Genomic DNA, 16,241 nt, shown 5'->3' on the forward strand with positions numbered 1-16,241 from the left:
TGAAAGTTAATAAAATAAGTAAAGTCTGAATGCTTTTCTTGGCTGATTTTATGCTCCGTGTGTCAATACAAATTATGATTCATCGATTGAGATTCTCGTTCTCAACACAAAGCGGGGCGTCATCACGACTTTACACAGTGTGTCTTTACCTCTGCGGAAGAGGCTCCGCCGAACCCCTGAGACTGACTCATCGAACCCTTGGGGTTCGATCGAACCCAGGTTAAGAACCACTGATTTAGATGAATAACTTTAAGACAAAAAACATAGAAATTAGCTCGTTTTAATTATAATAACAAGCTGAGGCTAAACCTAAGAGCTTTACTATCCAAAACAACAACGTCACGCCCATACACGCTGAAATAAATCATGCAAAGTCCGTTACTCGGTAGCAAATTATGATTATTTTTTTATTTAGAAATATATTTGCATTGTATTTGCTTTATTATGCCCAGGAATAGTCCCACGGTATAGGGAAAAAAGTATAAAATTATACTTTTAATCATGATGATTATGCAATTATGACTCAAAAATAATTAACAATAAAATATTAATTAATTCATTCCACTTTGGGATCAATAATTTGACTTTGAATTTCACTGAATTGAAATAATCTACTCTTTACTTTTTAAAGTTGACTGTTTTCTTTCTAAAAATACAAATACAAATATTTTTTGTTCAAAACTGCAAAAAAAAAAAAACATTTATGATAAATCTGTAGATTAAGATTTACATTACAACAAAATCAACAAAAAAATAACGCTGCTCTTTGTAGCTACAAACTGTAGAAGCTACTTGTTTTTCTTGCTTCCTGGACACAATAAAGCAAAAATAAGTAAGAAAATAGATCAAATAAAAGTTAAAATAATCTCTGCAACCTGAGCTAAAAAACCTAAAATTACAAAAGTGTTTCTTTTATTTGTCTTAAAATGATGATGTGTATATGTGGTAAATTACAGTTTATTTTCACTGATTTATATCTAGTAAAAGTCTTCATGATGTTTTTTGTTCACTAATGTTGTCTAACAAACTTTAGAGGCCTTTGCAGTGAGATTAAATTAGAAACTTTAATTTGCTGATTAAATGACTTTTGAAGTCAGTTGGTCGCAAGGTATTTTATTTATGGCTCAGATAAAGAAGATGGAGGCCAAACATCTGCCTTTTTTAGATTATTTGTAAATAATTTTCGTATTCGGTTCCTTTTTTACAGTTGTTCACTGCTTCCTGTTGTCGTTTTACAACAAATCCCAGTGAGTTGGACATTAGCAGGTTGAAGCCAAATGTTTCTTCTTCTTCTGCGTTCTTGGACAAACATTTCCAGTGTAATTTTAGCATTTCCATGTTGACTTATAAAACACTTAAACAGTTTGTGGATGATCATCACATTAGATTAGAGGCTTCTAGGAATAAAACAAATGTGTGTTGCAAAATCTGCCAATGTTTGTGATGCACAATGTTTTAGTGATTTTCAGGTCCATTATCTCACTTTTATCTAAAGTGCATGTTTGTTACGTTATGTTTACGTTTATACATCTGCTGGGTCACTGTTGATCTAGCGGATGTTGTATTTGGAGACGTACTTGAGACTTTCCGAGCGAGTGACGTTTTCCTTTCATCACCTGTTATGGTGAGTAAAAGATACTCACCGTAAGATCTGAAGCACACTTTGTTGATAGAATCAGTATGAAAACATGTTATCAGGTGGAAAATGTTGGAAAATTCACAAATCATTTCCTTTTTCAGAGAGTCAGACGTCACATCCAAATCTTTCCCAGGGACGAACAAGTGCAACAAGAAGAGCCACATAAAAGCTTCAACATAAACTTGTAATAAGAAACCTTAATTGTCTTAATTTGGATCACTAAGTAGTCCGGGAAATGTCTCAGATGGTGTTTAAGTAGCTAGCTCTTTATTTTACTTAAATAAATGATGTGCAAGTGTTTCAGTGCTCATTTCTTAAATTGTAGAGCAAGTTTTCATTTGGCTTTGAACAACAATTTAAGAAAATATTATAGACATTATGTTGTCATTTTTAAAGCTTTATTTGTTTTAAATGACCAGCTTTCATGTGGCATTACATAAAGGTGAAGATGGACTTATCAAGGTTTGAAATCCTCAGAGACAAAACTACCTGCTAATTAACATATAAGTTAAAGTCTTAACTTATATGTTAAGTTAAGACTTTGTGATGGAAACTGCAACAAATAAAACTAAATTTCCTTCAGTTTTTGTCTTAAACTCTGCTTGTTTGGATATAGTGGGACCTTTATGCCTACTTCATGTTGTCAGAAAGTTTCTATTTAGGTGATTTCTTGATTCATGAAGACAACTTCTTGTATTTTGTTAGGTTATTTTCCTCTGATGTTAAAGTTAATTTGAAGACATTTAAGTGTGACAAAATAGCAATAAGAGAGAAAATCTGTCCATAATCACCAAACTCAGACGTCTGATTTACTCCATCTTTTGTCATAAACAGTGAATGGTTTATGCTGAAATTTCATAAAAACTGAACAGATTTTTTACACTGAAAAAACTCAAAATCTTTTCAAGAATGTTTGGTCCAATATAGTGTAATTTTTTTTAGTACACTTGAAATTAGACAAAACTAACTTTACTGTAGATTTTCAGCAAGATACAGGAGCTGATTTAAATATGTCTTTGATATTAATGAAAAAATATAAAAAAAATATACTGGCAGCTTATTTTACTTAAAACCTTTTTCCAAAATTATAACTGAAATAATGTCCCAGTGGAACTGGAAATTTTTAAATAAATTTTAAGAAATTATTGACTGAAATCAAGCTCTTATACCTTCCTGAAAAGTTAGTTTTGTCTTATTTCAAGTACAGTGAGATATTACCACTATAAACCAGACAGCAAAAGTTTTTGCAGTGTATAAAAGATGTTTATTTGACTGTCTTTCTACCACCAAGCTACTTCCCTAAACAGGAACTGGCAGCAATAAAACAAACAAATTGGACTGACGCCTATCTTACATGCTAAAGTGCTGGGTTGATATGATGTGGTTTTCATAACCAGTAAAAAAAAAATCCCTGAGTTGAAACTATTCCAATTAAATTAACCCACTGTGGTTCTGAGTGAAGATGGAGCCACTGGTAAAGGGCTGGGTTGAATAATGGGGGTCTGTGGCTGAGAGAAATGAGATCTGGTGCCAAACAAATCGACACTCAGATGCACCCAGACAGACCTGCCTGGCTCTGAATTCATCACAATGGAAGCTGTGAATCCATTTCATTTTCCAGGCTTAAAAAATGAGCCTTAAGTTTTCTACACTTAATATTTTGATCAGCCTTAAAACTTCAGCCTTGGTGGTTCTTGTTGCTCCTCCAAACCAGTTCCCTGTTGTCTGAGTGGTTCACTTTGGGTCAGACGTTTGAAACTTTTTGTTCTGACAAAAATCCCAAACGTCAAAACTGGCTTTTGAAAACATGCTGAAACGTCTTTCCAAAGCCCTGGGCTAACAACGTATGTTAACATTTATGAGAATTCATAATGAATTAAAATTATAATTGATTTGTATTTTTAAGAATTAATGATTATAATTGTTCAACCCTAACAATTTTAATTGATCAAATCCATCTTTAAAAGCCCAAAATTAATACTGAGTGAATGTAAATGTTTTTATTTTTTTATTTTTTTTTATTTTTATTTTTATCATTGTTAGCTTCCTGCTCACATTTTTTTTGTTTGTAGGTATAAACACAAGAAAGAAAACTGAGATTAAATCAGAAAAGTAGTTGTCTGACAAATAGGAAGTTATTTGCTTGAAACACGTGACTTCCACAACTTCCTGTGTTTTTTTTTAAACACACAGGAAGTTGTGTGTAACTTCCTGCTTGTAAGGAAGTTACAAATAGGAAACTTAAAACTTCCATATGTGACACATTGCCATAAATCACAGCCTATGAATGAGACTACAATAAAGTGTCTTCAGTCAGAAGTATTTTCAGAGTTGCTGTAATGCTAACTGCTGCAGGAGGACCTTTCTGCCCACAGACATCTTTATTTTCAACAACTCTGTGAAAAACCCTGAACAATATGAGTTAAAACATTTAGTTTCCCTTTGGGATCTGTAAAATGTTTTTGATCTGATCTGAAGGTGGAGGTGTGAAAGCCAGAAAAGTGCTTTAAGTTTGCGTCATTTTCAAACAATTAAATAAAAAAGAAGGTCTGAAGTAATTAAATTTACTCTTATAATTGTTAATTTACTTCCAAAGAATTCAAACAGCAATAACAAAGGAACCATGTCAATACATTCTTCAGTACTCTTTAATTCCTCAGAACAAAAATCAACGTGAGTCCCACCCAACAGGATGCATCATCATCACCTTCATCATCGGCCCGGTAAGCCGCTCCTCTGCTGAGTTCACGTCGACCCGCCCCTCAGAGGCACCGGCGGGACCGCAGTGGTCCGATAAAAAGTCCGGACGGTGCCAGGGAAGCAGAAGGACTCCGACAGCAGTGTTGCTGAAAGCATCCCGAAAAGCGCTAATTTCAAGACCCGGTAACTGGTAAGGTTGTTTCTTTTCTTATGATTTACGATCGCGATGCATGATGACTTCTCCCGCTGCAAGCCTGTTGATCTTAAACGTTTAGCAGGACGTGTTGAGTTATATTTCTGTTTTCATCACCTGCGTTACGCTTTGCTGCTTTATCTTGAAACGGGTCTTTAGATTGACTCGCATTTCCACCTTAAATAAAACAGTTTATCAGATACATGTGAGATGTAAATAATGTCTTTCAGCTGATAAATGCAGAGCAAATAGTGTTAATTTCTGCCAATTTTTTCATTGGCAGAAATTAACACTATTTCTTCTTCAAATTCAGTTTTAGAATTTTCTGGTATTGGCTTTTTTTAATGGTTCATAAGTTGTGCAAAGAGCAGAAACTGGGTGATTTTCAAATGCATAAAAGCTGGTAAATCTGATGATCTCACACTTTTTTAAGCAATTTGATCTGAGTTAAGCTCAGTATTCTCTCCTTTCCTGCAAACATTCTTCATTGGTCACATACTCTTTGGTTTATGTACATTATCTTTTCCTCAGCTGGGTTTGCGCCTCATGCTGATGCTTCTGACTCAGAATAAGCCACAGCTGTTTAACCAGAAGATGAGGCTGAATCACACTGGGGTTTCAATGCTGGGCTGAAGAAATAAAACATTTCTGACTTCATGTTTGACCTCTATTTTCATCCAAAGACTCTCACTCCTCCTCTGCATCTCATAAATGCCTCAGTGTGTCTCCAGCCCTCATAGTGGGGCTGAGTCACGACTACTTACTGTCTTTCTGCTGACTGCTGGGGTTTAATATCCAAACTCTCCATCCTTTCATCTTTTCTTTCCCTGAAACTCCCTCATTGTGGCCTCAGTTTGTGCTCTTTGCTGATATCAACACCTGTATGTCTGCCTCCGCTGCAGCTTTCCAGTTCGTGTTTCTCCCTGATAGAGAGTTCCCAGAGTTGTTGCACAGAGGGAGGCTGGGAGGTAACAATGCAGCTGGTTGTTCTGCAGCGGGACTTTACAGAAGCCAGATCACAGCTGCTTTGTTGAAGCCTGAAAAGCCTCAGGCAAAGTAATAACAGAGCTTTATAAGTGCCCTAAATCACAGGTTTTAACACATTCTTCTTAAAATTTATGTAGTTAAACCTCTACGTCTAGATTGATTGAAAAAATGTTAGGATACTATGATGTCAAATAAGTTTTTCTTTAAATTGAAAACCAACTGATTTGAAAAAGTTACACAAGAACTGAGCTGTAGTTATGAATATACTCTGCAAAAACACAAAATCTTACTATTTTCTATCTAGTTTCTAGTGCAAATATCTTACAAGTAACTTTTCAGCAAGACATAGTAGCTTGTTTTAAGTTTTAAGTAAATAATTCCTTAATATTGATGAAACAAATACTTGTTCCATTGGAGGATTATTTCACTTATAACATGAGGAAATGTTTTGTCATAAGTGAAATAATCTATCAAAGGAACTACTTTTAAAATCAATATTAAGGATTTTTAAAACTTGAAACAAGCTCATATATCGCGCTGAAAAGTTACTTGTAAGTTAATTTTGTCTTGTTTCATGTCTACTAAGATATTTGCACTGCAAAAAACTCCCATTAAGCACCTTTTGCTGCCCAATCATTAATTGATTAATCTAAAAATAGTCGACAGATCAGCTCACATCTGTTCTTTTCATCTTTTCAGATGTTAGAAGCATTTTTAACTGGAAATTAATCCTCTCCTATAAATTGTCAAGCGTATAAGGAATGCTATGTTATTCTGTTTTAGATGGTAAAATGTTTGTTTTCTTATTCAAAAAGGAATTGAATTATTTGCTTATATATATTTTAATGAAAAGTGGTAAATTAAATATCTTCAGAATGTGCCAATTTTTTAAAACAAAAAGTCGATTAGTTGAAATGCACATTAAAAGTAGAGTTGCCATTGTTCAAAATGAATTAGTTTGAATAAAATATGCCAGATAAATAATCACAGGAAGTTATAGATTTTATAGACAGAAGACAAAGCGGAGCATGTAAAATGGAAGAGGCTTCAGTAATGTAAAAATAAGTTAACACATTAATCACATGACGCAGAAAACCAAAGCCTGGTGTGGCGTCTTTATCATGCTTTGATGAGGAGAAAGACAAGAGGAACAATAAATAAAAATAAAAACTTGGTGCAGATGCTTGAATTTTTAGCAGGCATCTTGAACGCTGTTCCTCACAACCAAACCATCCACAGTTTAGCATTTTGGTCATAAAGGAATCTTTCACATGCAGCCTTTTGCAGCACATCATCATCATCATTACAAATCTTCTCTGATGCTCTGATGCTCTCATCGCTAAGATGGTGGTCAGCTCTAAAGACCAGTTCCATAAATACACAGAAATGTCACGCACCTGGTGGCATCTGCTTCCAGCTTTGGACATAACTGCAGAGCGCAGGCATGTTTGTGCGAACCTATCGCCACCGTCTGTTGTATTTGTTTGCAGTGCTTAAGTTCTCCATCTTTAACCGGCTATTATGAGTCACAGTCTGACCTCAGCTTCTCTAAAGATGTTTTCATGTTGTCTTTTCTTATTTGACCCACTAAGAAGAGGAACCACATTCTCTCCAAGCTGCATTCTTTGTTCCAGATGTTTCGGATGTTAACCTTGTTTTTTTTTTGACTAGAATAAATATTTAGGCATCTACTTGGTGATAGATAGGGCCTTGCAAATTTATCCTGAAACCTTAAATTTTGCACAGTTTGGAACAGTATGGATCTTATGCTATAAAACCAACACAAAGTAGCACATTTTTTGAAGGGTAATGACAAGTTAAATTGTTTTTTTTTTATGTAAGCAACAATGAAAATGTGTGGTGTTTATTTGTAGTCATCACCCTTTAAATTCAGAATAATTTGTTAGTAAATAGAGTGAATTTATGTGGAGTTTAATATAAACTATGGCTGTTAACGCATGTTATTAATCTAAATATCTTAATATGTTAATACTATATAATCCAGATTAATCACATTACCTATTTTGTCCTAAAAGCCTCTTTGCTGCAAAGGGTTGTGTAGTTCGAAGCAGCACGTTGTACGGTCTTGTACTGCGGTCAACAATGCAGAGTGAAAACATGAGTGAGGAAACTAAAACTAGTGGCAAATTTCTCTTAAAAAACATAAACAGCAATGAAAGTCTGGATAAAACCAAGGTCACATGTAGCCTGCATATTGCAATGATGAATTATCCTTCCAGTTTTTAGCTAATATTTTTAAATTAAGATTTGAAACAAAAATAGTTATTTTGAAGTGTGAATATAAAAACCTGGGAAACAGACGTTTTCTTATGCATGTTATGTGCACGTTTTTAAAAAATATTTCAACAAAGTTGAACATAGTGATTAATTAATACTAACAAAGATGTCTTGTAAAGGCTAAATGGAAAAACTTACACAATCACCATCCTCACAATGAAACATAGTGATGGCAGTGTGATGCTGTGGGGTTGCTCTTCTCAGCAGATGATTGTTAAGAGTGAACCAGAATGTGACTTAAGGTAAAAACAGGACAACTCTGGAGGTGAACCTGTGAGATGGTTTAAATAACTTCAGATATGTTGGAGCTTCGCCTCCCAGCATCCCTGAACAAACAGGGAGAGGCATTAACGGCCTAGTCAAAGTTTGGACCTAATCTCAACCGAGAATCTGTTGCAAGACTTGAAAACTAATTTTCATTGGCACTTTACTGTATATCCTATTTTTTGCTCCATTTTACAAATTAGGACGATTTTATCTTGGTCCATTACACAAAAATGCAAAATTTAGAAAAAAAAATCAGTATGATGTGAATATTGGAATATTTTTTAGTCATTGATGTTAAAAATGTGTTTTAGTTTTACTCTGAACTCATTTATAGATTTGTAGATTCACACATTTCCATGTACATACTTGTTTTTATTTATTTTGTGTATTTAATTTATTTCATATTTAGGTCATATTTAAATTTATTCTAATTTCACACTTGGGTTATAAATATTATATCACTAATTGTATAATTAGAGCTATAATATTAATATCTAAAACACATATAAATATAAATTGTCGCAGGAGTTATTGCGATAAACAATAATATTGTTGTTTTAAGATTATTTTCAGCTAACATAAGTGAAGAATAAATGAAGAACAGATTCTCAAGGATCAATAAACGTTAAATCCCACTGAACATTTGACACTGGAACTGGAAGACATGTTAAATATCCAAAATAAACAAACAAAACAACAAATAATTGTCAAGGTTAGTTGAGACCAAAACACCAGACTGAAGACTTTTATCATCCACTTTTTAGTGAAATAGAGAAAGAAAAGAGAATCAGGCACAGTCATTATCGAGTTACTTTTAATTGATCCATGTGATTAATTTAATTATTCCTAATTGCGACAGGCCTGGTTGTCTGTGTAGCTTCCTTCCCTCTTATATGTAGTAAAGCTGCAGAAACTTGGACCCGCTCCAGCGCTGATGTTCCCTAAACGGGCCCCTGCATGTCAGGCCTGTGACAGGGTGGGAGGCACATGTGTTCATATCTGATGTTCTGATGAGTGTTTTCGTGCGTGCGTGCTTCGTTATCCAGTTTTTTTTTAGTTTTTTTTTAACTCAGAGCCTTGACTCCGGTTTGAGCAGGAAACACATGTTTTCAGCTGACACGGCTGCAGAGGCGGCTGAATGGGTCAGAAAAGATGCACAAAAGGAAACAAAAAAGAAGCTGGTGTGTCTTTGTCACGCTGCCAGTGAGGCTCTTGTATCGGGAGGGTGAACGTCTTTTTATTTGACTCAGGCTCGTGCAGTTTGCGGTGAGTTTATGCGTTAAATGTCGTGCATGTGGAGTTTGCTTTACTGAACGCTGGGTGAAATGGGCAGTAGTTTCAGGATTATCTCCACGTTCCTGAGCACTTTGTTCGTTTTTTTTGAGAGCGCCTGCCAACGTAGCTGTTTTACTTCACATACATTTTACAACACATGTATTAAATGAGCTCAGAGAGTGACTCACTGGAGATTGCACAAGGCAGAGAGGAGGACGGCTGGCACGGCTTCAGGTGGTTATTACTGGATCTCTGCCATGCACATGCTCTGTGGAGGAAGTTCCCTTCTCTTATTTTTATAACAACATTGAAGGTTTTTTTTATTTAGAAATCAGTTTCACTTCTTATTTATGCCTTGCACAGCTTCCTCCTTTTCTGTTTTAGTGCATCCTCCTCTCATCTTTGACTGTTGTGACTCATGTTTACTCACACTTGAATGTGGGGCAGCAGACTCGGTTTTCATTCACATTTTTGCAGAATAAAAGTTTTTAGGCCACAAGGGACCATTTCTGAAGTAATTTTAACATGTTTTTGAGGTGCAAAAACGCAAAATATTACTAAGTATTAGTAATATTGTAATATACAAAACTACAGGTAACTTTTCAGCAAGATAGCTTGTTTTAAATAAATAATTCTTTAGTATTGATGTAAAAAGTACTGGTTCCACTACTGGCAGTTTATTTCACTTACAACATGGGAAAATGTCTTGTTATAAGTGAAATAACCTGCTAGTACTTCTTTTTAAAACCAACATTAAGTGATTAATATTGTCTTAAAACAAGCTCCAATATTTTGTTAAAAAGTTACTTGTAGATTAGTCCACTTGCAATAAGACAAAGCTAAGATATTTGCACCAGAAACTGGACAAATAAAAGAGTCCAATACACCTGCATGTCTTCTGAGGCTTGTCTCTATGCAGCTTTGCACACCTAGAAACTGAATGTTTTGTCCACCCTTCTTCTGCAAACTAGGTCAAGCTTAGTCAGGCTGCATGGAGAATATTTGAGCCGTGATACTTCGTGTTGGATTACCAGTTTCTATGAAATCTGTGAAGTAGTTCAAGCAGTGTGAATGCTTTTGCAAACCACTTCTTTTTCTTTTTAACTTAAGATGGAAATGTTAGAAGGTCTATCCCAGTCCTGTCCTTTATTCTTAGTTGTTTCCTTGCTTTAATGTGTTGAAGCATTATTGCATTCAGCCTTTTGTAACTGCAGGGTTTTCCACATTGTGTCGTCTGATGTGGCGGTTTTTTTTGTGAATTTTTTATTTTTTTTGGTTTGTTAACCAACTGACTCATTTCCTGTTTATTCCTTCTGGAAAACAAATTAGTCTTTTCTAACTGATGCAATTAAGCCACAGGAGGGGTCTTCATAAAGGGAATGTAAACAAAAGAGGGAAATGAATTCAAGGTGGACTGAAAACTTGAAATATGCGAGTCCTGCACGGACTCCTAAAGCTTCCTCTGAACTTGAATAAAACTGGAAGTGGCCTTCGAGTTTCCTCTGGTACTAAATGTTTACAGCCCTTCCTCTCCAGTGGCGACCCGTTTTGGCGTGCTCAGTGTTTAACGGAGGAAGTGAACTGAATGCAGGAACAGTTCAGCTGGGAGAAGGTGACCAATATTGACATTTTCCTGTGATTGTCTCAGTTGATTATATATTGGTGACGAAAGATAAAGATACAGCAATAAGTGTGGGGGACAGTTAACTCATTAGTAATAACATTTCTGCAGATCCTTACATTTCCCGTCAGCAGTGATGTTATTGTTGCGTTTGTGAAAATGGTGCAGGATATGCACATCATGTGTTATATTTTATAATATTCATTAATATTTTGCACTGTCATGGGATTAAAGAGCAGCATGTCTTCTCAGAGTCCCTAAAAGTGTTCATATGTGGATGTTGAAAATGTTAATAAAACATCTGAGTTTGGTGAATCTAAAGCAAACTCTTCTGATAAATTCTTGTTTGTCTTCCAGAAAAGTGAACAAAACTGAAACCTGGAAAAGTCATGATGAGTTTATATCAAGGAATCTTCCTCCTTTCTGCTCTCTGCTGCTGCCTAGCGGACAACGTAAGTATTACAGGGTGGTTATAAACCCTATTATTTCTAAATAATGCATGATAAAACATATAATACGGGTAAAATATAATCCTACTATGCTAAAAAATTCAGCAGCTATATATTTTAAACATTATTATTAATGTGGCCTGAAACCCAATTAAATAATATTGAATCTTTATTCAGCTTTTGAATTAATAAATAAGATAAAATGTGAAAAAAGTTTTTTAAGCAACTAAAAATGAAAGTTGGGACACTGCAAAGTGTGGGAAAAAATAAGCAAATCTCACAAAGCCACAACAAAACATAGAGAACATTAAATCTGTAAATGTGTAAGAAGAAAAACATGATGTACCATTTTAAGAAAAAAAATATATATTTCATGGCAGACACATTTCTCAAAAAGGCTGGATTTGCTACTAACAGTTTTTTGCTGCATTTTTGTCAAACATTTTTACTTGGTAAGAACCTGGATTCTTCAAAAAGGTCAGGAGATCCCAAACTTTTCCACCTGTGGCCTCAAAATTACAACACCAGAGAATGGCAATGCCATAAAAATACTAATTTCCATCAATCTATTTAGAAATAAATATATAGTTACATACTTTGAAAATTAATTTCTTTGGTAAATATGATTAAAAAGTATATCCCTATACATTATTTAATAAGACATTTAGTGGTATACTTACTTATTTTATTACATATTTATCTAATTTTGTCCTTTTTGGACCTACATGCACCTCAGGGGTCACATTGGTCTGAAAATCTGTTATGGAGGACATGCAGTCATCCGTACTAAAGGAAACCTTCTTTCTGCAATGCAACCATGCTTCCAACTGCACCACCCTGCAGTCCTGCATCAAACCAACAATGTTTGTTAGTTCTTCCTTAAAAACGGTGCAATTTCCTAAACATATGTTTTCTGTGTTCTTTTGTGATTTAAATACGGGTTTATGAAGGCTGCAAGTCCTGTGTTGAATCACAGGAGTTTTGAGAAACTTTCTTGGACTTGAGGTTGCAGAAAAATTCTCCACAGACTGTAGAAGATCTACTGTTTGCCCTAATTTTGACTTCAGAGGGGAGTTTCTGTAAAAGCTTTAAAAAACATTCACTTTGAAATATTAATAGATTCTTTTATTTTTTTTATTGGTGGAACAATTTAGCTCATAAAGTCCAGAGTCTACCCAAAATACACAGCATTTCTTTCCAGTGCTTAAATAAACCTCCAGCATGTTTAGCGTGTCCTTGATGTTTGCAGGTGCCGCTGCTCCGCAGCAAGCGAGGGACCCGATTTTACAGAGGTGAGCCCAACCGGCAGCCAGCTAGACGGACGCTTTTGATTGTTCAGTTGAAGAAACCTTCGCCTTCCTTTGAAACATCCTGTGAGCCTCATCATGTTTTTCTTTGTCTTCCTCTGCATCATCCTAATAGTCACCTCCACCATCGTTGTCTTAAAATCCTTTATCTGTCAGTCATCCTCCTTTTAGTTGTTCATGTTTGAATCAAACTAATGTTGAAGCTGGACTATGTAACTTATATAAAAATAAACATGTTTTTTACGTATTTGTTAAAAGTGTCACCGTGTCGCGACAGTGTAAGAAGAGACAGGTAATCTGTGAAAAGATCGATCTCCTCCCTGCTGCTGTCTAAAGAAATGCACTGCTTCCGGTGCATTAAAACAACCAATCAGAGCCACGAGGAGGGTCTTAGTGCTGTCAATCAGGCTCATGTATGCACTGCTAAATGCGCTAATGGCGGAGAAACAACTCACCATTCAAGGAAAAGAGTTTATCTGCTTTTCCGTGGCTGAGTATTCACAATACCATCAGGAAGAAGCTGTAACATATTATAGCGAAAGTGGGTGAAAGAGCAGCACGTACACAAGCTTGATTCAAGCGCTAAGACCCTCCTCTGGGCTCTGATTGGCTGGCACTGGGAACACTGGGAGAAGGTAGAAGAGCTTGATTTTTTTTCACAGATTATCCGTCTCATACTACGCTGACAGTTTTAACAAATATGTTGAAAAATATAGATTTTTAATAAAAGTTACAGCTTTATTTATGGTTGATTTGCCTGTTTTCTCACTGTTTTTATGCGTTTCCTCAGTCCTGTGTGTGGACAGTGAAACGTCAGCCGTGCGTAGCTTTGGCGACACTTGGCTGCGCTGGAAAGGACAGCGCGTGGAGTTTTGCCATTGCGCGTTAAGAGGAAGAGAGCAATGTCATGTTGTGCCTGTCATCAGTGAGTCGGATTTAACACAAACACAATCAGAACCATCTGACTTACCCGACCCCTCCTCTCTCTCTCTGCCGCATCGTAATCACCCGTCTGCTTGCCAGCCCTCACCAAGCTGCCTGCCTTCCATTATAGCTCAGTCTTTACCTCTAACTTGCCGTTACGACCTCAGCTGATTATTTTATGTTGGCCCGACTCGCTCACGTTTCCACTTCCCTGTTATTTCACTGCATCCACATGAAGAGCCGCTGCTCTCAGTTTAGTCTGAGATTATTTGAAAATCCTCCTGCCAGACCAGCCCTCGTGCGCATTTTCACCCCCATTGAGAGATTCTTCGAAGCAGCCCTAACCCTCCCTCAGACAAATTGCAACCACATTTTCCATCTTTCATACAACCCCTTCCAAACACGGCTTGATATAAAACAAAACCAGCATTGGTTAACACTTAAAACTTGTTTTTTACAAATCCTTGGCAGGGAAGGGAGCCATGTCAAACCGCGTAAACGAAGACATTTGCATACTACTGAAACCCACAGTTTTTTAATTTTCTGTGACCAGCGATGACAAATCACTCAGATTAAAATTGTTTAAGCTGCTGCTGCTCTGAAGAGCCGGATGACGTGGGGCTGACTAAACGCCTCTGTCTGCCTTTTCTTTTTCCAGACTGCTACGTGTCCCAGTGCTACAACGGGGGAACCTGCAAGGAGGCCGTCTACTCGTCCAACTACATCTGTCAGTGTCCCCCTGGCTTCAGCGGAGCTCAGTGTGAGATCAGTAAGTACCCATGTTTCACTCTAATCTGGGTCATAATTCTGAGCCTTTAAAATTACAGATTAAATTGTAAAAAAGTGAACAAACGACTGTGCAAAACCACAAATATTCAGAGAAAAGCCGTAAAACCTGAAAAAGACGTTGAGGTTTTTCACATTTTCTTATGTCTCAACATCTAACTTCAATGTACTTGAGGTTGTATCGATGTTAAGTTGTTAAAATGATTCAGGTTTATCAGTTGGCTTTATGTCTGGACTTTGACTAGGCCATTGCGACCCAGAATCCACTGTAGAACTGAAAGTGTTCAGGGTCGTTTTCCTGCCGGAAGGTGAACATCCACCTCAGTCCCAAGACTTTTGCAGCCTCTGACAGGTTTTATTCCAGGATTGTGCTATCTTTAGCTTCATCCATCAAGCCTCCCCACATCATTATACTGCCACCACCATAATGTGGGGTGTCAATATTTTTAGATACAAAAGCACGTACATAAACTGTTGACCCACTTTAGACATAAATATAAGCAGAACCAAAGACATGATTGATTTTTAGGAAAAATAAAAATGTCGTCTCCCATTTGTACATTCATGATCAAGCAGTTGAATTTCTGGAAGAATACAAATATATTGTGACCACAACTGACAATAGACTTTGTTTTGACAAACAAGCTTACCAACCTAGACACTTATCGTAAATAAATTAGACATTTTAACATGGATAGTAGTTTTATGGGAATGTTTTATAACTGTTTTATTGAATCTGTTCTTACTTGTTCATTTATTTGCTGGTATAAAACAAAAACCACATTCAATGCTTCAATGCCAGTGCAAAATTACCAATGCCTTCCTTAGCAACATCTCTACCCTCCACGAAGCAGATCCCCCAAGAAAGCTCAGGCAATTTTAGCTGCACCAAACCCTTGTTTAATTCTCTCCTTTACCGTCAGGAGGCAGGTTTGCTTTAAAAAGCTGCAGGCCAACAGATTTAATAATTCATTTTCTTCTGCTTTTAATAGCCTTTTAAATACTTCAGTTGAGTGTTGTGATGTTTTTCTTTTTTTTCTTAAATCTTATCTTAAATCTTATTTACTATATTTATTGTTGGTGTATGCTTATTCTGCTGGCTGTAGTATAAATTGCCCCATTGGGGATATTAAAGATACCCTGAAGGCAGCGTTCATTAAGACGTGTTTCTGACTCTTGATAAGGTCACAGTCTGGCTGGGTGACTCCACAGCTGCTGTCATAGACCTGTGGTTTGAAGAGAAGAAAAAAGATGGATCATAAACCATGGAAAGACATTCTGGGACTTGAATGTTTTTGTTTCAGTGGTTTTAGGGACACCCCACCCTTGGATAATTATCCAAAGGCCAGCCAAGAGCTTTTTAGCAAAAGTGCAGCAAGTTAATGTGGCCATATTTTGTGTGTGGTCACTGCTTTAAACCACTAATATGGAAACTATGAGATTAATGCTATTATAAAGCATGATATGAATTTATACGATATACAAGAACTAAACTTTCCTTCATAATTTGTTTTAAGGATCTATAGTACCACAATAATATATTCCAAATAGATTCTGCAAATTTAGCCTGGAAAAATCCAGCCCCCTTTTTCCAACGCAATTTGCTTTACACCAACTGGTTGGGCTCTCTGTTATTGAGGAATTATTGCTTCCTGTATGATGTTGAAGTTTTAAAATTTACCCAATCACTAACGTATGTAATGCGCCAGTTCGACGCAATGGAGCTTACCGGTCTTGTGAGAAATTCTGTTCCCCTGTGAAAATCTGTTCCCCCTGTGTCGGGAGCGCGCATTGC

General features: G+C 36.3%; 1 protein-coding gene across 3 annotated transcripts; it reads left to right on the forward strand.

Moving 5' to 3' along the window:
* The first annotated feature begins 4,379 nt into the window (after positions 1-4,379).
* plat (plasminogen activator, tissue) lies at positions 4,380-16,148 on the forward strand. Of its 3 annotated transcripts, XM_015047834.1 has the most exons (6): positions 4,382-4,529; positions 9,158-9,350; positions 11,338-11,432; positions 12,679-12,802; positions 13,527-13,661; positions 14,319-16,143. In XM_015047834.1, the coding sequence occupies exons 3-6, from the start codon at positions 11,370-11,372 to the stop codon at positions 14,477-14,479; spliced, it is 483 nt and encodes a 160-aa protein (XP_014903320.1). In that variant the 5' UTR covers positions 4,382-4,529; positions 9,158-9,350; positions 11,338-11,369; the 3' UTR covers positions 14,480-16,143. The 3 variants fall into 3 exon arrangements, with proteins under 3 accessions (XP_014903321.1, XP_014903320.1, XP_014903319.1); XM_015047835.1 differs by lacking the exon at positions 9,158-9,350 and having other exon boundaries at positions 4,380-4,529; positions 12,679-12,721; positions 14,319-16,148; XM_015047833.1 differs by lacking the exon at positions 9,158-9,350 and having other exon boundaries at positions 4,384-4,529; positions 14,319-16,142.
* The last annotated feature ends 93 nt before the right edge of the window (positions 16,149-16,241 follow it).

The sequence above is a fragment of the Poecilia latipinna genome, unplaced genomic scaffold (genome assembly GCF_001443285.1).
Source record: "Poecilia latipinna isolate Pla-1442-1.1 unplaced genomic scaffold, P_latipinna-1.0 Scaffold845, whole genome shotgun sequence".
Lineage (NCBI taxonomy): Eukaryota > Metazoa > Chordata > Actinopteri > Cyprinodontiformes > Poeciliidae > Poecilia > Poecilia latipinna.